Raw genomic sequence first — 27013 nt, forward strand, 5'->3', positions numbered from 1 at the left:
AGGAATAAACAAGCAGGGTCTTTTAAGATTAGACAAAAATAAACTTAAACTGTCCTTCCTTATAAGCAGGATAAATGGGAGACCAAAAGTGCAATACCAAGTTTATGGCTGTAAACATGTATTTAAAGCGTTGTTTTTTTCAGTCTAGGTTGTGATGAAGAAATGTAAGCATGTTGAGATTTTCAGGACCTTATCTTGACCGCTGAGGTGAGAGAATGTGTCCACTTGTACAATGAACAAATAAAAAAATAATAAATAATGTGTCAAAGTCCAAATAAACATGGTGCAAATCCTCAGTAAAAAAATAGATATAAATATTTACTATACTATAAATAGTTACATAACGAAACTAGATTCAATATGGAACATCCTTAGGTTTTATGTGCCAGCATGATATGGTTGTCTGTGGATATGGATTTGGATGTGGTTGTATGCAATGCAGACAAACAGCTGCACCTTCATTTGTGTCTTTTGAAAACAGCAAGAGCAGCAGTTCGTCTTTGCTGTGTCACTGTTTTGTCATGTTTCTGTGCTGCTGTGCATGCAAAAGTACTTAGTATGAGAATTATTTCATGCAAAACTTTTTTTTTTTTTTGCGTTTTATTTAGCCGTATTTTATTATCTCTCATTCCGTGTTGTTCATAAAGCTCAGTGTTGGTCCACAAACAAAAGTGAAACCTATGCTTATTGGTTGTGATATAGCGAGTTTGAACCAATCTGGGCATGGAGGAGGGACAATGCATCAATGTATCATGTCTGGCTTGTCCGGAGACACAGTGACGAGCGTTTCTTTGTCAAATCAGCGTTGTCAAATTTTGATGACGTAACCGCACTGATTCCGGAGCCTCTGAAAGTCCGAATGTTTTGTGATACAGCACTGGATCAGCGGATCAAAAGTTATTAAACATTTAAGAGCAATACTTATTTTTAGCCGCGGGCGGCTGTCTCGGTCTTTAAGGGTTAAAACCGTTGATATGCAATTGTTCATGGTATGATAATCGTGCACGTTCAAATCGTGGTAAACCGTCATACCGGTATATTGTTAAAACCCTAATGGAGATATAACAACAGTATTCCCATTTTGACAATAGAATACAGGAATTATGTCAAATGACCGCACACTCTCTTGCTTGAAAAAAAGTTACTTTAATACAAAACTTTGTCAAAGTTTACACTACAGTACAAAACACACTGTTTAAGATGCTTTTGTTTGTTGCAGTCTGATGTTTTTTGCCCATAAAACTTGAAAACATTTTTGGAGTAAGAAGTCTAAGGCCGTACTCACACTAGGTACAGTTGCCTCTAACCGGGCCAATGCACGCATGTCCCCCCTCCCGTCTGCCCCGACGGCCCACACTCACACTACAATCGGGCAAGCTTACGTCATCGATGCTCCGCTGTTCATTGAGAACCGCTCTCACTCAGCAGCACAGTGGAGATTTCTCTAGTTATATTGTTTCAGTCGTTTGATATGCAGTGACATGCAGTCAAATATTTCGCCAAACAGTCCTTAGGGATGCAGTGACACGCAGTCAGATATTTCGCCAAACAGATCCGCCACTTTTGGCGCTCATAAACAATCATAAAGCCCTCGTGCTGCAGGAATGAGGAGGTGTCGTGCTGTCGTGCAGTGAGGGGTTTGCGTCTTTAATAAACTACGGCAGTTTGCATTCACTGAACAGTATGAATGATTAATAAATCCATATGAAACAGTCCCTTAAAGTCACGTCTCGCTTTCAGTTTCGGGCTTTGGCGCGTTTTGCACTCATACTTCAAGCGTACCACGCCAAAGCCCAAGTAAACCGCGCTCAGGCCCACCTCTTCCAACCAGGTCAGGGCCAGCCAAGTGAACCATGCCTGAGCCCGATTCAGCGCACTCACAGTTCTCAAACGATCCCGGAAACGGGCCTGGGCACGGTTCGGATAGCGGATAATTCTTCTACTGTATATACGTATATACATCTCAAATGTATTTAAAGGGAACAATTACTCCTGCCCTTTTCACAATCAGAAAGCTATCCAATCAGAAAAGACACATGAAGTGACCTGGTGTAAACAACCCCTTCAATCTGTGTACAGGGGATTGCTCTGTATTTTTTGAGTGTCTTATGTGGCATGAAATGACTGTAAAAGTATCATAAATATATTTCAAAAGAAGTCTGAATAGCTTATTTAATACCCTATAATCCAAGTTATTAAAACAGTTGGAATGTATTCACTAAAAATCTTTTTTAAAAATGTCGTTTTAATTGACTCATTGAGTTCACTTTGGGGTGGCTGAGTGGCTGGTTGCTGGTTTGAGTCCTGGAGCACTTGGCATTTCTGTGTGGAGTTTAATGTTCTTCCTGTGTTCGTGTGGCTTTAGTTCGTGTGCTCTGGTTTCCCCCACAGTCCAAAGACAAGTGGTATAAGTCAATTGGGCAAACTAAATTGGCCATAGTGTGTGAGTGTGTTTGGGTGTTTCCTATTACTGGGTTGCGACTGGAAGGACATATGCTGCCTGGAATAGCTGGCAGTTTATTCCGCTGTGGCGACCTCTGATAAATCAGACTAAGCTGAGGGAAAATTAATGAATGAATTCACTTTCATTCAGTGTTTTAGACTGCTTTTTCCATGAAGAAAGAGGAATAATTAAAAATAAATACAGTACATCTTTGGAAAAACTAGAGTAAATGTCATCATTTACTCAGTGACCAACGGGGGATTTGAGCACATGGTCTTTCCACATCCCCGAAATGAATTTCCAGTAACCATCACATGCTCCATCTTGCTTTTTCAAGTGTGTCAGTACCCTCAAACTCAAGTCAAGTAATGCAAAGCAGCTTTGTCCACCTCTGTATAAAACTGTGACACATTAATAACATTGCTGATTTGGAGTATTCATACAATTTATGTGTAATTCTTGCTGTCTACACTGTCTACAGTCATTTCAATTGAGCAATAGTGCCAGTTTTTCACATATTGTCAGGTCTGGATGAACGTTTGTGATGTCTGTGGCAAACAGATTGGGGGTAGGATGCTGGTTTTGTGCCACTGGATATTATTTTGAGGTGTAATAGAGAAGGGTGTTGAAAAGTCCTCTGTGTCCCTGTCAGCAGGCCATAACTTCGCCATGAGGATCCGAGCACACCGCAGAAACAATTTACAAGCACATTGCACGTGCCCTGTGTTTGATTATTTGGGTTTTTTGCTTCAGTTTAGTCTCTGTTCGGTTCCATTCCCAAATGTAAATTCTAGATAAATGGGAGTTACAACACCATACTTACCAGCGTTGGGTTCGGGGAATAGAGGAATGTCGGTATTTCAGTCGCTCCTGACTCATTGGATGCTGTTCCGTGTTTGTGGCTGAGTCTGTTTCTCTCATTTGAGTCAGTAACATAAAACGGAAATACAATCCTTTGTGATTTCTTCGTTTTATTCCAGTTTACACTCTGTTAGCGCATGCCATCCTTCAACAAGACTAGGTTTATTTCAATATCCTGTTTTGTTTTATAGATTTGTACATGCTGCTTGAGGTTGCTATAAGCGGTGAAGTTGTGTACAGCTGCCCTAACCTTTATAGATTAATGCTTTCTTTCGTTTGTATCACTTGCATTCCACAATTTGTAAACTGCTGCATTTGCTTTGTGGCAGACGTGGAGCTCAGATTAAGTAAATCAAAAGACACACCTTATTGCACAAAAAAAATGTGTTTACCTATAAATTTATGGTTATTTGTGTTTTTGGTTTTGAAAATAACTTTCATTAAGTATGCAAATAGATTTTTACTGACGCTTTCTTTACCAATTTCACCAACTTCTATTCTATTTATGTTAAATAACCCCTATTATGCATTAAAAAAGGTCATATTTTGGTTTTGGGTAACTCCAACAACAGGCTGATATGCATGCAAAGTCAGATAACACTTTTATATAAGCATTTATCTTGACTTAATTATCCCCATGACTCCTAAATGATTTGTTCAGCGGTTCATTTGTTCCCAAACCCCTCCTTAGCGCAATTTTAATCTGCGCTGATTGGTCCAATGACCCAGTATGTAGCAATTGGTCGACTGCATTCAGCGCTATACAAAGAAAAATACCCAACCCCAGCTTATGAACAATTTTGAAGTCGTTTAAGTGCAGAGTGTATGTGTGAGCCCAATGCAGGCGTGCATTAAAGCAATGCAGTTAAACACCAGTACATTGCTCTATTCTTAACCATAAGTAAAAACAGTGACACAATTTGAGTATTAATTCACAAAAAGCTGAACTATTTTGGAACTTGACCACCGCACATGTGTTGGAACAGCTGATGCTGGCTATAGCAACAACAAACCACAGTGGATCGCAAGCTCACAAACGCATTTAAATCCGTAAACAAAATGCCACACTTCACATTTTTAACGTGGTTTTAAACGTTATATGAGAATATAAAAAGTTAACCAGATACACAGCAAGCCGCATGGAGCGGTCACAAGTAACGGAACATAAATAAATACACATTTTGTAAGATAGAGAAAACAAGGAGGCAACCATTTTAATTGCGCTTAAGTTGCTAACACTTGTAAAATGAAAGAAGAAACTGATCCATGAAGTTCTGACAAAGTCCCATACATCAATAGTCTGTTCTGATCCGTTCTTTTACAAATGGCAGACGAATCCACCACTTTAAACTTGTAGATTGCTGTGGCACTTGTCAGAAAAATGACGGGAACCCAGCATAAGGCTGGAGCTAAAATGCTGTGGTATTTTTGTAAAAATAAACTTCAACCACTGACTCTTTACAGCCTCATCTTTGGGTAGGGGAAATAACACTAACTTTCCCTCACACTTCAAAACACAGCGTCTTCACGACATGATTCATCTGAGATCTGCTACAGGGGTTGTCTTCTTCTTTTTGTGCTACATTGTTTGTTGGTTTCAATTTTCCTTGGTCTGCGGATGCAACAACTGTGTGGGGCTTGAGTTCCGTAACGACGTCACATCGACACAACTAAAGATTTATTACACAGACAATTCATTTAAACCACTTTGAGTCACCTCTTTTATAGATAAATCAAGTTTTAAACATGGCACACTTTCAAATTTAAGCCTTAGCTGGATACTTCACTTCACTTAGAGCTTTGTTACACACTGCATGGAAGGTCATTTTCAAAAACCCATAGTAGGGGCTCTATTATTAAATAACAATCACTATTTGCATTGCTATGAGTATGAAGTAGTGAAGAGGACTTAAATCTGGTGTAATTGTGAGTTTATTCAACAGGTTTACCAGGGATTTACTAGTATTTAATTTTAGTAAGAAACTAAGATTTCTAGATATTTCTGAATTTAATAGCAAATCTTAACAGTACTGTAATTCAAGATTATTTTGTTGAGGACAGAATTTGCAGAATCCAGGCATAAGAATTGAATTAGCTGTATAAATGTAACAAATGGTGGACATTATAGATGAATGAATCCAAAAGACATGCTGTACACTAAACTGAATTGAAAAAATTATTTGAGGGCGTCACGATGGCACAGTGGGTCGCACAATTGCTTCACAGCAAGAAGGTCACTGGTTTGAGCCTCAGCTGGGTCAGTTGGCATTTCTGTGTGGAGTTTGCATGCTCTCCACATGTTCGCGTGGGTTTCCTCCAGGTGCTCCGGTTTCCCCCACAAGTCCAAAGAAATGCTCTATAGGTGAATTGGGTTGGCTAAATTGTCTAAAGTGTATGTGTGTGAATGAGAGTGTATGGCTATTTCCCAGTGATGCGTTGCAGCTAAATGGCCATTCGCTGCGTAAAACATATGCTGGATAAGCTGGTGGTTCATTCCGCTGTGGCGACTCCAGATTAATAAAGGGACTAAGCCAAAAAGAAAATGAATAAATAAAAAAGTTATTTGCTGATGAAAATGTCACACTATGACATAAAGGATAAATTTAAGAGCTGCAAAGGAACTGAACAGTTTCTATGGAACAACCAGTCCCTGTGAAAAACTCCCTTTTACTTTAAGAGAGTTCATCCATAATTTGTTTCCGACATAAATGCATAAATGACTGGACTAAATAATGACTGACCAATTTGTACGAGTAGGTGTTTCTTGGGTACACTTGAAAGAGCACATTTGCTGACCACATTATTGTTGCACTTACCATGTCTGCATATCACTTTTCCAAATTCTTATTACTACTTCGGTTGTATATAAAACTTTCTGCAAACGCATTATTTACTTAATTCAGGCATAGTAGAAATATTCAGAGCAGCCCTTAAATGATCTCTCCTGCCTAGTAATCCACCATTAGCTCCATTAAAAAATCCAGCGCATGGCTATTTTAATATGTTTTTAGCTGTGTAATGTTTATTTCAACAATTCTGCTTTTGTAATCAGCCGACAGTCTGCATTTATTTGATGGCTGCTTTTGACACAGCAGCTACGGTGTGCGTTGAGAGCCGCTGGCCAAGCGCCAGCCCTGTAACACACATGGTAAAGACATTGAGCAGCTCTCTGTTTATTTCAGCAATGCCCCTGAAATCTCCTTGTCAGGCTTCTGTTTTAATAACTCTTGGCATGGCATGCCTTTTTACCCTCAGTAACCCAATATCGACGGACGCCGGCTCTCTGAGCTCTCATCGCACTTCATTTTTTCGCTCTTGGCCACAGCGTGAATGGGGAGCGGTAAAACCTGTGGAGGTCCTACGGGAGTTCAGCAGTCTGCAGTTTTTCGTTTAACTAATGTGACAAAGCTCAATAACGGATTTGTCTGCCTTGAGTCTTGGGAGAAAGCTGACGCCGTGTTTGGGGAAGCCTCCCCTTTTTGAGTCCGTCTTTAAATTTAGTTTTAAGAATGTGTGGTAAGTAGAAAAGCTCTGCAGATTGATTGGTATTTATGGAAGGAAATTTCGCTATCCTTTTGCAATTATGATGTCAAGGTTAATAAATGTGTTGTTTAATCATTCTGATGAATTGTGTGTGTTTTTTTTTTCTTTTCGAGAGAGTGTACTCCAGTGATCTTTTTTTTTTTCCAAAACAGACACACTTATCTTGCCCTTTTAACACTGTTTTGGTATAGTTGTCGCATTCAGAACTCCCTAAGGTCAAAGGTGAGCTCACAAGCGTATGCATCGCAATTTCAATTGTCAAGGCAAAAGCATAAAACATCTTCTAGGCTTCCTCTAAAGTGTCAGATTTTCTGTTCAGCAGTTGAGAGGGTGTTGTTCTAACCTTACCCTCATGGCCATTTATTTTGAATAAGTGTTTGTTGCTTCGGAGGTTATGAGGTACAAGGAAACAAGATCACTCTGCTTTTTTAAATTGGAAAATAAATGTCATTTAATAACCCACCACATTCCTTGTGCGTTATTTTAAGTTGGCTTCCCCTTGTTTTATCCATTTCTCAGTCAATATATTTAGGCAATGTATTTTGGTGCATTTAAACAAAACAGATTTATTAAACAGATGTATTTATTAAAATAATATTTTAGCCACCAAACATATTTAGAAATTGAAAGATAATAAAGTTGCATTCAAGCAAAAAAAAAAAAAAAATACAACCTACACAATTTCAACAAAATTGTTTATAACATATACATTTGGTTGTACTATAGCATGTCCTCTAGGTCTTAAAAAGTCTTAAAATTTACTGAAATATTGAGTTGTAGGTTTTAAATCATTTTAAACAGGTCATAATTTTACTACGTCCAAGTAAAGCTAAAATTTTGCCAACACCCAATCCTCTATAATCCATCTCAAAACTTTATTTTTGTATATATTTAAAAAAATTTTTAATTGCAAAGAGACATTAAACAGCTGTTAGAATTTTTCGCAACAAATTTTCCAAATTAAATTCCCTAATCAGGGAAAGAAAACTAAAGAAACACATCCCTTTACATCAGTGTTCTACATGATGTTTTATTAAAAGAAAACTATGTACAGATGTAATTAGATCTAAAAATCCTTACTGTTTAGCCTCATATAAGTCTAAAATTTCATCCATAATGGTCTTAAAAGGGTTTTAAAAGTCTTAAAATAAATTTCACCTGCAGAAACTGTACTAGTTTTCAGACCATTATCGTAAATTATTTTGTTAGATAAGCTCCAGTTTTGGTTTCAGTACTTACTAATCTAATGTATATAATGCACAAATATAATATTGTATAGCTTCCTATTAAAGATAAGAATTTAAAAGATAGATTTGCAAGGTGTGTACTTATATGTTGAGCTCTGTGGCTATTTAATAGTTTAATTGTTCTACTTTGTAGAGTACAAACTAAGATGATTGTCACATCTATAAAACAACAATAAATTTTAAGACCAGTCAGAACTCAACTCTCAGTGGTTGCACCACTCATTCATTCATTCATTTTCTTGTTGGCTTAGTCCCTTTATTAATCTGGGGTCGCCACAGCGAAATGAACCGCAAACTTATCCAGCAAGTTTTTGCGCAGCGTTTTACTTCCAGCCGCAACCCATCTCTGGGAAACATACACACATACACACTCATACACTATGGACAATTTAGCCTGCCCAATTCACCTGTACCACGTGTGGACTGTGGGGGAAACCGGAGCACCCGGAGGAAGCCCACGCGAATGCAGGGAGAACATGCAAACTCCACACAGAAACGCCAACTGAGCCGAGGATCAAACCAGCGACCCAGCGACCTTCTTGCTGTGAGGGGAACATGCTACCCACTGCGCCACTGCGTCGCCCGTGGTTGCACTAATAGAGGAAAATACATTTAGATAAATAAATTACTGTGGGATGTCAAAGTTGCAGCGTGTGGTATTAAGTCGTAGAGCAAAATGAAGCCTATTTAAGCCAAGCATGCAATCTTTAGCCAAAAACTTCTGGCTTAGACCAGGAGTTTTAAACCTTTTTCACTTCGGGGCCCACTTTCTACTTTCTCTGATCAGTTTTTGAAGGTGTCTGACATTTTCTCTAAAATGTTTGTGCTCGTTTAAACCTTTATATATATATTTGTGTTGTGTTGTGTTGTTGTGCCTTCTATTATTTTCTATTATCAGCATATTATAATTTAATTACATATAAAACTAAAACTAAACACTTTTACACAATATAATATATAAATATATATATAAAAACATACACAGATTTAAAGAGAACCACATGTCAACAGGAAGATTGCAAAAAGACCAGCTTCTGCTTTAAACTGGACTAACTGAATATCTACTTTTAAATATCTACTAATGTAAAGACAAATGTATTATACAGTAAAACACCCTAAATCTGTTGAAACGTGTCAATCTAATGGCGATCTGAGTTTGCAGCAGGATATTATTGGGAGATCACTGACAGGAACAGTGTACAGCTCCGCAAGAGCGCGTCTAAATCTCATATGCAAGTTTATTTTACAGTCTGTGGAAGAAACACCATTGAGCCTCGCTAGATCTACCTGTATGAGTGCTCGTCTGTTATAAAACACTTACAGGGCATTCATTTAGTCAACTATGTGAGTATATTAAATAGTTCACACAAAAATATACAAAGATAGACTTTGACTTGCACTTCACGCATAGTTTGTGAATGTACAGACTTACTAGACGCGATCATGAGGCTGTTTTTGCACCGAGCTTGAAGTGATCAATCAGAGAACAGGAGACAGTGCACTACTTTGATCATTTTAATATTTATAATAAAATCCAAAAATTGTAGTATAATATTGAGGGTTAATTCTCGGAGGCCCACCTGCAGGATCGCTGAGTCCCACTAGTGGCCGTGGCCCACCGGTTGAGAATCCCTGGCTTAGACTTATGCCAAGTGGCCATTTCTAATTGATGTCAGTGGAGGAAAGACTTTACTAAGCTGATTAAATTGATTTTGTGGAAAAAGGGTTACCATTGTAGGAATTAACAGCAAATTGGCTTTCATCTTATTCTTTTTAGAGTGTACTCAGAGTTCAGTCACAAATAATTTTCTTACAGAATGGAAAAATCTTACGGTGCTTCTATTTTATTTCTAAAATCTTTGTAAACGATTGACTGCTGCACAGCTCTGATGAAGTCAGTGGATGTCATTCCCGTAATATGATTGGTTATTAAGCACACCCATGAGGTGTTATGCTTTATCCAATGATAAATCCACAGACTTTTCCAATGTCTTGAATTCTAACCGTATCTGGCAGGCATACAGGTTTTTTAATAAACTTTATTTGAGCGATTTAGATTATGATTTGTGTAATCCCAAGATTGATATATTCTCTGTTAGGGCTGTGCAATTAATCGAAAATCCGATTTCGATTTTAGCTTCTAACGGTTATGAAAGACCATGAATCGAGATGAACGATTATTTACTTAGCAGCGCGAAAGACCGCGTGCTTATGTGTGTGTGTGTGCGGTGGGCACACACATAAGCACGCAGTCAGCATTCGGTCTCATTCGCACACTGAGACGAGCAGAGCACACACATCTAAAGTCATCTTAATGTGAGCGCTTAAATGGTCAAATAGGTGTCAAAACACGGTGTTTAGTGATTATTTATATTAACCCTTTTTGTGTAATGAACATAGGAGTTGAGAATCAAAAGACGTGAAAGAGAAACCATTAAAGTGAAAGCACGCTATGTTCTGCTGCCGCCTGTTTTTATGATTATTAATCAAACAACAAAACGAGAGAATCCCTCAGTGCTCTTGACTAAAGGACTTTTGTAGCTGAAGTTTTTTTCTTACGGTAAAGATGTATATATGCAGTTGAGGTCAGAATTATTAGCCCTCCTGAATATTAGCAACACTTTTCCTCCCCAATTTCTGTTTCATGGAAATAAGATTTTTTCAACTTACGAATACAAGCATTCAGATTCAAAGTGCGATTCAAAGACTTATTTAGGGTTATTAGTCAAGTCATTGTAAAACAGTAGTTTCTTCTGCAGACAATCAAAAATATTTATGATTTAAGGGGGCTAATAATATTGACCTTAAAAATATTTAAACCTGCTTTTATTCTAGCTGAAATAAAACAAATAATACTTTCTCCAGAAAAAAAAAAATATTAGAGGAAATACTGTTAAACTTCCTGGCTCTGTAAACATAATTTGGGAAATATTTATGTAAAAAAAAATTCTCAGGAGCGCTAATAATTTTGACTTCAACTGATAATCGTTTTGAATAATCGTGATTACAGTTATGACCAAAATAATCGTGATTATGATTTTTCCCAGTTTGCTGAGTGTTAATCATTTTGCATATGAGTTATTTTTAGTGATGCTGAATAAGCCTAGACGAAACTTCCTCCGCTGTTACTACCCACACAACCTGTCTTCTGACACTCATCCTGCTTATTGGGCCGAGATCCAAATTCACACTGGATATTTTCACACCATAAAAGCTGTTTGATGCTGTCTCACGGTTACAGATAGCATCTGACACTTTGCAAGCATCTCTGGAGGTTACTGGGTACGTTTAACATTCTCTTGGTTAGTTCATTGTAGGTCAAAAAATACCAATCGTTTCCAGGAACTGGTTAGTATAGGGCAAAAGTTTAAAGTGTTAGCTGCTTCTATTCTTTAGGCACATTTATTCACTCACAAGTGTCCACACACACGCACACACATTCTTTTCATTTCATAGCACTTCTGCTACTGAAGTATAATGATTTTAGCATATGCGTGGGCCAGCAGGTGTTAATCCAATTCTCCCTTTATAATCTGCATTTTATTTGTCGTAGATAAGATGAGCTCAGGGCCAGTAACAGAGGATTTTTCCGATGGGTGTGGATAAAAAAGTGGAATTCAGTCAGTTCTCAATGGCCCTATTGAGATTCTTGATGCTTAAAATCCCTGCTGTTTCTGCTAATGAAGTCAAACGCTTGTCCTCCTTGCTGCGCCGGCTAATTCATTGAGCAGAACCATAGACTGTAAAATAAATGGACGTAGTATCCGTGACGTCACCCATAGGTTTCTAAAGAGCGCAAAAGAAGCCACAAGTAGGTGCAGCCAACCGTCGACATTTTGTTCCCGCGTCATCACACCCACGGCGGGATACCAAACAAGGGCAAAGAGGCGGAGAGTGAGCGGAGCAACAGACACCTGCTGACAGTTTGCTTCGACCTGGTTCAGACACACTTTACTTTGGGAGAACGCTTAATACTTTATCACTTGTGACTCGTTTGTATTCTGACCACTTGTGCTTGGTTGTACACTATATCAATAAAGTGTTTAGACTTGTAAAAACACTGCTGTAATACACAGAGCCACTAAACATTGTTCTTATAACGTTTTTCAACAGGAGGAAAAAGCGAATTACTTCCAAACACATCAGATATAGTCTGTTTTAGTTAATGTAAGACTATTGATGAAATCCAGCATAACACTGTATGACAACGCTTCAGATGACTGTTCTAGAGCCTACAGCTAATCAATTCGTCAGATTCTGCAGTGCATTACAGCTCTAAATATAAACGATAAATGATCTTAAATAAAACAAATACATGTATAGAGATGGTACATAAGTATATAACTTTACTCACATGGAAAACGGAGGCCACGTGAATGGTTTGTGAGCACAATTAAGTTCACTCAGCATGCCATGCCATCTAATAATTGTAGGAAACAAGTCCAAAAGGCAGTTGACTGTGTAAAGCCACATAAAACAACACAGAAATACGATAAATATGCCGAGTTCAGTGGCTAATCTGCAGGATTCAGCTGAGGTGACGTGACGTCGACCAACGAGACCTAACTGTCACTCAAGTGACCACGCCCTTAATTATGCAAACTTAATATAACTTAATATAAAGGAATCGGATGAGTTATAAAAAATTTCACCCCCCTCACAGTTGTCATGAAGGGTAATATTAGCTGTATTAACCAAAATCTTTTTTGTACCAGGCTGTAAACACCTTTTTTCTGCTGTAAAGTTGGCCATTCTGTGGGCTCAATTGAAATTTGCTCTATTTTGGAGCCAGGAGCTGCCAGGACTACAGAATTTCGGATGAATTGCAGTTTTAGTTACTTCCGTATTGGCTTCCTGAGGGAGAGCGGGAGGTTGCCGCTTGAGCAGAACCCATGTCAAACTAAGTGAAATGTTAGTGGATCTCAAATCCAAATTTCCCAATTAAAGAGGAAATAAAGCAAACTTTGTTGAAACTACAGTATGTCCTATTAACTTGTTTAAATAAAAAAATTAATTTGTCAATTTAAAAAGTCGTCACCTTCTATCTGATATTTTTGTCAAAATTGAGACATTCTTATTAAATCTTATTAAACAAAGATGTTCTAAAAATATTTTATATGGAGTTATTAAAGGATAAATTCTGTGGTTTTATATTTTAGATGGTGCGCTGGGTCATCCTTCCGTGTACCATTCCAACTATCGGTCGGCGAGGAAATGAATATTATAAATTACAATACAACAGCATATGCGTATAAACATATAATGTAATGCTGTACAGTAATTTGCTAGTTTCGGTTGTCTCCATTTTAATCGTATGGTGATGATGCGATGGTGTGCTTTCTCTGCCTGATTCCTGCTGAACTGGGCGGTTTGTATAACATTTGAATTGTGGGACGTGCTGCACTGCAAGTTATTGGTCTGACAGTGGAAACGCGACATGATTTCGGCCTCACTGCTCAACCTCCCGGACGATTGGCCTGGCTCGGTGCGATTAAAGCCGTGGCTCGCACTGTCCCGACTGTTTTGTTTTGCTTTGCATTGCTATGTAGACCAGATTGAACCTGCATAAACCAGTCTGGAAATTCATGTTGATCACCGGTCTTTTCAGCAGGCCAGTAAATGGTAATGCCACTCTTGGATGTTTCTCAGATTTCTAATCATGAATGAATTTCTCTGGGGCCAAATTTCAATCGATGACTATCTAAATCACCCATTTAGATGGAAAAACAGGCAAGGAAAATTCACTGAAAGATTTATGCGGTGCTCCAACTCTCCACTTCACCACCCTGTACAATTGGAGAAGGTTGTCTTTCTTCTACACAGAATGAAGGAGACACAGTTAGAATTTTTTTTGATGTGTAAATATATATGTATTCCTTCCCTTGTGGGAGCAATTTTGGAGAATAATGGTAAAGTCAGGGTAATTGTGGTTGTTCTGGCATCATCACAAAAGCGTCTTTGTAGTGATCTCCTGTAAGTGGCTCGGTGTAATTATTTAATCCTGGTCGTAATGGCGCACTTTTTGTACTCCAAGAATTGTTGAGGAAAATATTTCTCCACCTAGCCACATCTTGGCATGGGAACGAATAGGAAACCTGCACCAATTCAGACTCTCTGGGAATGCTGCAACTGGCCAGAAGTGGAGTGTAGAGGCCGAGGCCTAAAACCATGTGCCCTTAAGAAAGCTTGCAAAGTTATTTTCCCAGCCTTCTAATGTTGTATGTCTACTTTCTTATTTTTACAAGCAAATACTATTTTGCTTTTGAGCCTATTGTATGCATGTCAGATGTTTTTTTTATTGAGCAGTAGGTGCAAGTGTAGTCAAGCGCTTGCCAAACTCTTTGAGCAGAAAACTGCATGGTGTGCTTCTGAATCCCCGTTCCTCGTGGTATGAGGTTAGCACAGCGGCAGCCAAGAGTGAGAATGAAAAACGACTTGTGCTGTGATCCTTTTTCAAACTGTGACTGCAGTTTAACGAGGCAACAAAGCGGCGAGGGATCGTCGTGAATGGGTCAACTGTCATCAGTGGGCAGACGGGAGCAGACACACTGCCGTCCAGCTCCTGTAACCGGGCCTGTGCTCTTACTGGAGCGGGAGCTGTTCAGTGAGACGTCAGTCATCTGGACTGCACCGGGTTCAGCATGGGTTGGAGTGCGTGATGGACTGGACGCTTCCCTAGGCTTGAAACTTTTGTGGGCCTATCAGAACTTGATAGGGCCTTTGTTTAAGTTTTATTGGCTCCCCGAGGATACTAGAGGTGCATGGAGCACCACATTGCTTTTTTCAAAGAAGTCGAGTAATCTTCTCAGCCTTCTGGAATTGCCACATAACCGCATTTTTATTTGGAGACCAAGAGAACTTATATTTGACAAGGTTATATATAACAGTTGTGAAAAGTCATGAAATGCGTGCAGTGAGTTTTCCAGATTTCAAAAGGTGTGGGGAAGGTTTTGTTCCTCTTAATAAAACAAAAAGTGCAAAAGTTCATTTCATTTCTTTTTGTTTGGCTGATAGTTTACTTTTTTACCACTGTACAGTATATTAGGGTTGTGATGTTTGGGGAAAATATCTAATTGTGATTTTTTAAAAAGATATAGCGATTTTGATTTGATTTGCGATTTCATTTTGTAATCAAGCTTTAGCTCAATATTCAATATCGTACCGGTATCGTACTGGGTGAAGCAGGGCGACTAACATTGTAAATACAGATTAATTATATTAAGATGTCACTAACATTTAACACCAGGTGGAAAATAACTGTTTATTGCATATTTATTATTCTTATTATCCTTATTAAATACCCATGAGTCACTTGTGACTTTATATTTCATTTTATAAATTTTATATAATTAATTACAATTTTTAAACAAAAAAAAAATAATTCCTTTCTATTAAATATAAATGTATTTCCAATCTGATTTGTAGTGGGGGAAAAAGGAAAACATGTTCACCTAACGCTGGATTCGAACCAAGTTCATGATCGATCACCTCAACACCTGTTGTCATGCGCTTAACAAGCTACGCCACTCACTCTGCTGTCAGTTGCGCTCTTTGGTTTCCTTGTTTCTAATGATCAAATGGTGATAACGAAAAGCACTCCAACGAGGTGCGGTATTTGCACTTAACCTAAATAGACACTCCAAAATCGGCATTTAAAACAGGTTAACCTTTATAAGATAACACACACAGCTGCCTAAAGAATGCAGTTTTCACACTGCTTACAGGGTGTAAGGCCGCTGTCGAGCGACTGTCTGTCCGACTGACTTAATGACTGAATGATTGACTGGGCGACCAGCCAATCGGCTGACCCACCCTCCTCCTCCTCCTTCCCTAAACCCAACCCGTTTTACCGATTGACCCGTACGCCTGCCCGCCCGCTTGCTTCCCTAAACCCAAGCAATGATTTACAAAAGCCGACAGTAAAAGGAAAGCCCCCTCGTCTGATTTTAACCGCGTCTTCGGATTTCACCACATGCTCATCCTATTATGAACTCGTTCACTTTATTTTTTGGATTCTGTTTTTGTCTTACCTGATTTCTGGAACCGCTCTTCCCCGGACGCGGTCAGCTTCCCTCCGAGTCTCCACCCCGCCGGCGTACATGACAAGCTAACCGAACAAACTGGTTGCAGCGGGAAAGCCCTCCACATGGTAAGCTGTCAGCTGTCGAGCGCGAAGAGAAGCGGCGTCACACCGCCATGTAGCGTGTGACGTAAATCGTGGTCCCCAGAAACGTCCGCGGGGCTTCGTTTTCAGAATGAGCTTGGGTTGAATATATAAATTATTTTATGTCATGATTATGCGATACATATCAGCATATTACCATTTCTGTCAATTCAATTTATTATTAGATCATTTTGAGGGGTGTAAACAATATCAATGGTCCTAATGTATTTCCGTGTAAGGTTTCATAGCTTCCAAGAATTCAAAAAAGTTAAAATATTGCTAAATAATGTTATGGCGGTCATTTTAACATTAAGATATGATTAAATTGCCTTTTATTACAGTTATGAAACAGTTTGGCAATTGGCAGGAATTGTTCATAGGCCGGTGACATGGTGCGTAGTTAATAGCTAAACATAAACATTGTACTTACAAGATTTCAACTTTAAGATTGATCAACTGAGCCTGTTATTCTTGTGTCTGCATCCCTCTAATGCCATGTTATATCATGCTAATACAAATTCTGAAAAAGTATTACTGTAAACATAGCATAATACAAAATTACAGACTTTTTGTCATATTACATAGACCAGTATATTGTAAAAGAATTGTAATAAATATAATTTACAACATATCTGTGAGTTTTTAATATGTAAAAAAACAATTTCAGAATCAGAACATTTGTATGACAATTTAGGGTTTTTTGGTTTATTTGGTTTTGCATTAATTGGTACTTGCACTACAGATGGGGATGTTTGGTTGGTTGGCTCAGCATTTGCTCTTTTATTCATATCCATAATTCGCTATCTCATCCTCCACTTGGACTTTGATGTGCTGTGCTTGCAGTTTGTTTGACTGCAAGCTGAAACATTCATTCTTGGGCACTATGGCATGTGTGCAGAGCAATCAGAGGACATAGCATTTGGAGAAATTGGCAGATGATAAGGGGAGTGGAGCTGGCAACAGTATCCAATAATCCTGAGGTTATTCCTGGGTCTATATAGCAGTAATTTGATTATTGTAAGATTGCGTCACATCTGGTTTGAGTGTCTAAATCTTAAAAAATTGTTAAAAATGTTACTTAACTAACATGATCAAAACACAATCATAAGATTTATAATCGACTACAGTAAATAACACGATGTATGACTATAATACAGCACTATTTGTTACTGTACAGTATATACAGTTCCATGAATCTATTTGGATCATCCAGTTTAATATTCAGGGTTTCAATACTATGAAAAGAGGTGGGGCGGGTGGCTCGGGTGCCTGCGTGTCAGCGTGCAACAGAAGATCATTTCCTATCATCTTCCAGTCCTCTTGCATAAGGACGGTAACAGGTGGCTGAGATATGCGGCTTGATATTAATACCTTTACTGACATAGCATTGCTTAAACATTTAACGAAAGCATTCAATGTTCCCTGTGTTTATAGTCCAGTGTTGTTTGTTGTAAACCACCACGCGCTCTCTCACACAAACATACCCTCACAGACACGAATAGTTTTACACCTAGAGTCCTCCAGGCATCATCACATGGGGTATTTTTGACGCCCCGGCTCAATTTGCCTTTGGATGAAGGTTGTCTGTAGAGCAGGAAGTGGACGCAAGTGCAGAATGGAATCAGAACACATGCTTCCACGTGTCTCGGTTTCGCCTTTCACTTTGGGGCATTAAGGATCTCCACACCCAGTATGCAGTCTACCAAAGTGTCCACTCATCCTACTGCTGGATGTTTTTGACATGTTATCTGCTTCATGCCGTGAAAATATTTTTAGCTCAATTTGCTTCGCATTAATTGTTACAACCACACTGAGATACTGTAGGTCCAAAGAACTGTCATGAAATGATTATATAGCTGAGTGTCTCAGCAATAAAGCATTGCATTGGATTTCTTAAATAGCTCCGCAAGTCTACAGTAATTCATAGCAAGGCTATTGCTTTAGTCATTCTATACATAAATGTAACCGTGGGACTAACTGTGGGTTGTTTTTCAATCAGGACCTCCTGGTTTGAGGGGAAAGAAAGGCCGGGATGGTTCTCCAGGTAGGTCTTCAGTATGCTTATGCTTGTGCTTGCACCTCCATGGATGGCTGCTGTGTATAAGCTATGTTGTATGCGCACACCTTAGGCTTTTAATAGCAAGAGAAGCATGAGAACAAACTGTCCTCCTTGGAGATCTTAAAGCATTTGGAAAGGCTAGCAGTTTGGAAAATGTATTTAGAGAAACCGAGTCTTACCTCTAAAGAAGTATTAATAGAGTTTTATGAAACTTGTGAGCAGCATTACAATATGCCATAAAACATTTGCTAAGTGTTTCCATCTCATGTTTTTGAATGAGTAAAATCATCAGTTTCTCTGAAACTAGTGTAATATATTAATAATACAATTCCTTTTGTGGTAAAACCACAATAAAATGTTTCTTAAACCCATGCTGTAAACTCAAATATACAAATCAAAATATAAAAAAAGAAATAAATAAACCTTTTTTGAGATTCAAAAATAATATCTAATAAATAAAATAGGAATATATATATATATATATATATATATATATATATATATATATATATATATATATATATATATATATATATATATATATATATATATATATATATATATAGTGGGTAGCATGATCACCTCGCAGCAAGAAGGTCGCTGGTTCGAGCTGGGTCAGTTGGCATTTCTTTGTGGAGTTTGCATGTTCTTCCTGTGTTTGTGTGGGTTTCGTCTGGATGCACCGGTTTCCCCCCAGTCCAAAGACAAGTGCTATAGGTGAATTGGGCAAGTTAAACTGTATGTGGTGCTTTGGTGAATGAGAGTGTATGGATATATATAATTATTAGTAGTAGTAGTATTTTTTTTTTCAATAAAAAAAGAAAATAGATTGCTTTAAAGGTTAAATTCTGAGATTACCAGGATTTTACCAGGACTGTAACAAACATATTTTTGTTGCATGTTAGCAGACCACTGTAATCCACACTTGAGTCCAGCTGCGCTCTCATAGCGGGGAATTGAAAATAAAACCTTCGTTGCAGCACATTTATAAACACAACACTGATGACCTATGTCTCAGAGACCCGTGTTCTCTTCTTCCCCTTGTTTTGATTACGTTTGGCAACACAACATGGCGTCTCTATGCCGTCTGAACATTGTAACAGGTAAAAAAAAATGGTCTTCAAAGCTATATCATGCATAATATGACGTCATGTTGTACCTGACAGACATCCAGTCACCATGCAGGAATTTACATAAGGATCTTATGGCTGTGACTAAGCTTCTAAATTTATTTTCAATCCGGAAGAACAAATTAGCTTGAAATAATGCAAAAAAAAAAACTCCAATTTTCACTTTTTAGTGAAATATATTTAGTGTCTTAATAGTGTTTTTAGCAGTTTGGGACACATATAGAACTGTCAACGTTTTAAAAATGTGTTTTGTGACCCTTTAAAATGTGATGCTGAAATACATTTTAAAATATATTTACGTATATTTGAGCCCATTAAAGGCCAATTTATTAAATGTTCTATCTTCAATAGTTTTAATACACTAAGAAATAAATGTACTGGAGCTGTCACTGGGGCAGTACCTTTTCATATGGTACATATTTGTACCTGAAGGGTCCATAGTGGTACCTCCAATTTGCCAATTTACTTTTTAGGTGCATTTGAGTACTAATATGTACCTTTTTGGTACCACTGTGGACTATTTGAGTACAAATATGTATCTTTAAAAAAGGTACTGCCCCAGTGACGGCTCCTGTACCTTTATTTCTGAGAGTGTATAGTATGTTTGAGTAATATGTAATATGTACCTGTGTGGTACTACTATGAACCTTTTAGGATTAAACAATGTACAAAGGAACTGAAAGTACTGCCCCAGTGACAAACTATTCTACCCTAAAGAACACAGATCACAGTTTTAAGTTTTAGATGTCTGTACTTCAAGTAGTTGCATAAATGTAGCCAATAAGATTTTGAGTTAAGTATCAATAACCATGAGCACTCTATAGGTGCTCCACTTGCAACTTTTCATCCTATATATTCTTTATTATTTTGCTTTCATGTAGGCGTCATGGGATCACATGGTAAAATGAGAGCATTTATGATGACAAAGATTGATCTGGTATGTTCGGAGAGCTATTCTTGCGTGACCACACATATTTTGTGAGTGTTATTCACTCGATCTTTGACATTATTCTTGCATTTAGGTCTAAAATAAGGCTTGCTGTCTCAGCGACGGCTTTGATAAATGCTGGTTTTGATTTCTAAGAAAATACAGGCCTCTCAAAACAGGAAAGGAAAGAATAATGATGGACCCCTAGGAAAGGTTTGTCACTGGTGTGACTGCAGCATTACTTAAAGCTGCCATTTTTAATGCACCAGTCTGACTCATGGTGATCCACAGATCTCAGTCCAAACTTAGATATGCTCTTTTTTAAGCTGACAGTTCTCTTACAGTAAACAATTGTTTTAAGGAGACTTTTGTTCTCTCATCCATTCATTATACAGTTCTTTTCAAGTTAAAGATTCATACTGTTATTCCCCTAAGTGTCTGGCTATCAAATAGAAAGGCGTTACCTTTTCGAACTCTTTGGAGGAAAAAGGAAACGTTCCTGGACGAAAGACCTGGAAAGAACCCTCATGATTCTGGTCATACTGTTCAATAGTTTTGTAACAAATTGCCTTGGCGGACTTGTTTCATTCTTGCAGTTGTCCAGCCATAGAAGAAAGGTTCTGGGTGATTTTAAGTGACATAAGCGGAACAAATTGTCATCATCAATTTTGAGTTGATAGAGCTTGAGTCCTTGAAGCTATGATCTCAGTTTTGCTTTGATTGCAGAGTCCTGGTTAAAGGGTATAAAAGAAGCTGTAAATCCTACTAACGCATGAGCTCATGATTTGTACTTTTTGCGATACTCATCATCCGGCTATCTAACTCTTTTTGAATCAAATGTTTTGAATCATTGTTTTTCTAAAAGCTTAAATATCATTTCATATTGCCTTTTTGTTAGTGCAGACATATTGTGATAAAACCATGAGGGGTCACACTTTATTTTGATGGTCTGTTTGTTGAATTTAAGTTGCATTGCATCTACATGCCAAATAATTCTCATTAGATTATAATTAAGGTTAGGGTTAGCGTAAGTTGATATGTACTTGAAAAGTTTCTTATAGTCAGTTAAATGTCCGTTAAAGGAGCAGCATCAGCAGATATTAAGCAAACAATCCACTTATACTCAAATGGACCATCAAAATAAAGTGTTACCCAATGAGGCCTTCCCTGACTGCAGGTTGTCTATGAAAGCCTGTGGACAGATTTGTATGTGAAGGGCTTTTTTAAAAACTTTATGCTCGCTTTTGGCTGTTTCTCTTTAATTCATGACAAGTACGTATGCAATGTTTAAAATAATGGCAAAAGATTTATTATGTACAGTAAAGTCAATGTGCCAAGCGCACTGCTGTGTATTTTGCATTGCGGGGAAAATGTTTGGCATGTATTTATGTTAATTTAGGGTGCTTTCACACCTACACTTTTGTTTTGGAACCAGTCTCGTTTGCCCAGTTAGCGCAGTCAAAGTCATTTTCTAGACAAGCAAAACATATTGCCTTGTTTTCAGCAGTAATATGCCAAAATTAAGTGAATTTTCCTAAAACAAGCTAAATAATCTGCCAATGGGGTAAGCAAAACAATCTTGTTTTTCCTTTTGACATAAGATTATTTTGCTTACCCCATTGGCAGATTATTTTGCTTGTTTTAGGTAAAAACTTACTTAATTTTGGCACATTATTGCTGAAAACAAGACAATATGTTTTGCTTGTCTAGATAATTCTTCTTGATTTAAGAACTGTGAGATATTTGGACTAGAAACAAGACAAAAAATCTAAGTAAGAGAAGCATTTTTTGCAGTGCACTCGTTCAGGATTATAAAAAAAAAAAACGCACAGTGTGAGCCAGCCTTAAAACCTACAACCTCAGAAGAGTAGAGAACACTCAGCTGAATCCTTCTAATGCTTTACTCTTCCATGTTGGATTTATTAAATTTTGAATAATATTTTTATCATTCTTTCAGCAGCCCTTAAAAGTGGAGGAATATCAATTTCATTTAGCACATACTTTCCCTTAGGTTTTAATCAATCCTGGATTTTCCATCACATCCACTGTGGAAAACAGTTTTTTGTAACTATTTTTGACTAACGACGTTAGTGAAATCTGTTTCCACTGTTTATTACGCTGCCAGTTTATGATTTAGCATTAGTTTGGAAGGAGATGGACAGTTTGTGATGTCTGGGTGGGGTTCGCGTGCTCAGAACAGGGGTGTGATTTATCTCTGTAGGCAGTCTTCCAGTGATGTGGCTTACTCTCCCACTCAGTTCTCAGTGGTCTGTTGCTTGGTGGGCCGACTGCTCATCCTTGTGCATCGCTTTTTTTCCCACTGAGAGCTTTTTAATCTTGTCATCTACCAAATTATAAACATATTTTTTTAGCACTTTGTTATGTAGTGAACATATGATGTGACTCATTAAACTACCTGAGTGTTAACCCCGATCTTTATCAGAGAGTTTGAATTTGGTGGTGTTCCTCATTTCAGTCTTGGCTGGACATCTAGGAAGCCTACTTCAGATTCTAGTTGGACTTTAAAGAGTTGAAAAACAGTTTTTCTTTTCCTGTTCTTGCAGAAATAAAATCACTCAGGGTCAAAAGTTTGATATAATATGCACATTGTTCAAACAAGATGGCTTTCAGAATGACTAATCTACTTGTGTTTCTGTTTTTATTGCAGGTCCTCCTGTAAGTAGACATGATCCCTTTGTTGACTGGATTGTGGTAATGTGACCCAAACTCTGTGGCTTTCTGTGTGTTTTGAGAGTGTGAATTTATCTTTCATGTGTTTCCTTATTGTCACTCCTGATAGAGTGTTGATTACACAACTTCATTCATTCACATAATGGAAACTGTTAGTTGCTTTTCCTTCCGCCTCACATAAACACCCACACCGTCATCTGTCTGAAGGAGAGCTTGTGTTTTGAGTTAAAGGTGAAGCGTAAACATTTTCGATGTTGTAACAGTTTCTCAAATTTGGACTTCACCAAAACATTGCTCTGATTTTTTAGGCAATCTGAGCTGCCCAACATTGCAACATTGACTCAAGCAGGAATGAGCCATTAGGAGGGTCTGTCTGACCAACTACTTGCATACAATGGGAGTGTTTAGAAGACTTTGTCACACTTTATTTTGATGCTCCTTTTGTTGAATTTAAGTTCCATTGCATCTACATGTCAACTAATTTTCATTAGATTATAAGTAGGCTGTTAGGTTGGGGTTAGGGTTGGGGTTAGGATTAGGATTAGTGCAAGTTGACATGCACTTTCAAAGTTTCTTACAGTCAGTTAAATGTCTGTTGAATGTCAGTTTCAACAGATATTAAGCAGACAGTCTACTAGTACTTAAAGGGCCATGAAACCCCCTCGTTTCAGCAGGGTGTTTTCACACCTCTACTTTGGAAAAAGTCAGAAAAGTGGGCGTGTCCAGCTCTGTTTAGGGGGGAGTGTCGGAGAAACTAAAGTGGGAGGGTGTGGGAGTGTCTATTTGGGCACGCGCGAGTTTCAGTCAAAATACACACACAGGAGAAAGTGATGGTGTTTAACCTACATGGACATCTGTAGTCGAATTATTTGCCAAATTATTAAATGTTGGACATTAACTGCAGTTTGGCTCTTTCATTCAGGGAATTCATTCATGTCCCTCGCGACAAACACGATATTTGATTCGAGGATCTACTCTAAGCGTGTATTTTTCATGCAATGTTTGATACCGCACGGCGAATGAGAGAAAAAAAAACTCTACATTTCCCAGAAACTTAGATGCACACGGCAGGTAGCGTCAGAAAGCCGTGTGTGTTATTCCATTCACAAAATGCGGTGCTAACATGTTTGCACTCAGTGCAATAATTAACTTAATTCGATACAAACAAACTGAATAAACAAAGAGCACTGGTCGCTCACTTACCAGATCTGTAGAGACAGGACAATCACCAGCAACTAGAGCCGCGTCTTTAAGAGAAGACTACAAGCGAATCCGGATTTCAGCGTTTGCAGATGAGAACAGCTCTCAGGTAAACAATGTTCCTCCTTAGACACGTAAGTTATTGTTGTCGAGCGTCGCGTAAACACTGTTAATCCACACATGACGCCAGCTGAGCTCTCACAGAGAGAAAATGAAAACGAAACTTAATGGCAGCAAACTATAAAAGCAACACTTCACGCTTGTTTTGCCAACACAATGTGGCGTCTCTGTGGTGTAAACACGGTGACAGTAATGAATATTAATGAAGTTGCACAATAGAGTGCACTGATTGGTTTGAACCAAGCCTTACTCATGCATTAATGCAACACACTGTAAGACGTAATAAGACTCACTCTGGCACAGACGCCCAGTCTGCACGCTGGAATACACGCTATTATGTCATGGCCGTGACGCAGCTTCAAAAATTTGTTTCAAACAGGAAGTACGAATTTGCTTGAAATAACGCAAAAACAACCAATTTACACTTTTTAGTGAAATATAGGTGTCCTAATAGTGTTTTTAGCAGTGTGGGACACATATACGACTGTCAACAGCTCAAAAAATGTGTTTTGGTGTTTCATGACCCTTTAAATGAACCATCAAAATAAAGTGTTACTTAAGACTTTAATAGTTATTTTCACTCTTTAGTTTGATGAGACTTGTGGCACAAGAATGATACACTCCACCTTTAAATTGCATGGCATTATCTTGGGCAAAATCTGCTATACATGGCTCCGGGTACATTTCAGATGACGACAAGAGGATGTTTTTTATTAATACATAACCTATGCACCTGCAATGCAGGAGTAGGTTTGTTTTAATACTTCCAAATCATATGCTTGGAAATAATTAGCAATAGCAAATGGCAGTAAGCATTCCAACTAGGCTTGGGTGGTAAGCAAATTTTGATACCGTCAAACCTCCTCCCTATTTTACCCCGGTATCTGGTATTACTGTGCATAATAAAACAAATTATTATGTAATGCTCAGACAGGGTCACCAAACTGTTGGCTTGTGCCTAAACCATTCAGACACTGAATATGTATATGCGACCGTAGGTTCGCGGTCACCTGTTTGTCTTGTTCGTATTGGAGATCTGTGCGGGATACTCTCTCTCATTCACACACACACACACACACACGCACGCACGCACGCACGCACGCACAAACACACACACACACACACACACACACACACACACACACACACACACACACACACACACACACAAAATTAATTATGATTAATAAAAAAGTGTGATTAATTAATTAAATAAATATTATATTATAAGAATATTAAAATATTATATAATATAAATTAAATTAGTTAATTTTTTAAATCGATTGACAGCACTAATATATATATATATATATATATATATATATATATATATATATATATATATATATATATATATATATATATATATATATATATATATGGAGTAAAAAATGGAGTACATTAAAGCAGTTCAGTTATATATACCTTTACTTTAACACATGCATATTACTGTTAACTGCATGCTAGCAAAAACACATCTGCAACAAATATGACTAATTCCAGAATTGTGACCACATTTCAAGCATTTACCATTTGTGTTCCTCATGCCATTCTGTAATAGTATACAACAAATGTATAATTAACTGAATATACATTATTAATGTAAACAGTATTTTCATCTTATGTTAACAGCTTAACATAAATCTCTGATTCACAGTCCCTCTCCTGCTATCCAAAGCCACGCCTTAAAGAGGACAGCAAAAGAACCCTCTCTCATGTGTTAAACGCGACTAATGCTTGTCCGATGGCATGCAGGAATTACACTAATTACTAAGCCAAACTGACATGCTATTTCAGAGCGAATATTTAGAGTTGCATGGTAAACAATATAGGGAGAGATTAGGCGGAATAGCGGTATTTACTTGTGTTTTGTTGTTAAACTAATTAAAATCTACATTATCGATGCTGTAAAAGGTCCCTTATGAAACTGAAAATAATCACATCAATCTTTCACCGGAGGATTTCAGTGGCTGAACAACATTTCTGTGAGGATATAACCCATTTGTAACAACAACATCAGCTTTGTGTGAAGCTAAAATATTTTTAAAACAGAACATTACCAGTCTAAGAGAAATCCTTCAGCCATGGTGTCATCCTTTCTCCAGCGTGCAAAGGTAACTCCAAAATTGATTCAGGTTTTTAAAAAGATTTGATTTAGCATGTTTTCGCCGATTGCGCGCGTGTGCTCTCTCGCTCTGTCTCGTGAATGCGCAGCACGTCTATGCACAAACAGCGGTCTGCTGAGCTGCGTACAAACGGCTGCGCAGTTGTTCAAATCTGCATTTGCTGGCAGACAGTTTGAGCTACGTATCGGTATTATGGGAGATGTCGGCCCGACTCTATTTAACTGGATGAACATTTTTTTAGTTTTATGCCTTACCCAGAATATAAAAACACATATAAATACATGTAGATCATTTACTTTAATCATTACTATTGGAATGTGAAGAGACGTTCAACCAGCATAAATACAAATGTTTCTGAAGACAATCACCTACTGCACCTTTAAATACACATTTAAAAATGAGGTATAATCAAATAAAAATACAATTTTGTTACATTTTTAGCTGGTAATTAACTAAAAATAGGATTTTAATAAATATATCTGTTTAATAAATATGTTTTGT

General features: G+C 37.8%; 1 protein-coding gene across 50 annotated transcripts in view; it reads left to right on the forward strand.

Annotated features, from left to right (window-relative positions):
* The window catches only part of col13a1 (collagen, type XIII, alpha 1), a 197410-nt gene that overhangs the window by 50343 nt on the left and 120054 nt on the right, over positions 1 to 27013 (forward strand). For all 50 annotated transcript variants that reach the window (XR_012389128.1, XR_012389127.1, XR_012389129.1 and 47 more), the window contains exon 3: positions 18258 to 18313. Coding sequence is in view for 1 of the 50 variants with exons in the window: in XM_073920593.1 (XP_073776694.1) it covers positions 18258 to 18313 (56 nt within the window). In the remaining 49 variants the exon portion in view is untranslated. The remainder of the gene's footprint in view (positions 1 to 18257; positions 18314 to 27013) is intronic.

Source organism: Danio rerio, chromosome 13, assembly GCF_049306965.1.
Source record: "Danio rerio strain Tuebingen ecotype United States chromosome 13, GRCz12tu, whole genome shotgun sequence".
Classification (NCBI taxonomy): domain Eukaryota; kingdom Metazoa; phylum Chordata; class Actinopteri; order Cypriniformes; family Danionidae; genus Danio; species Danio rerio.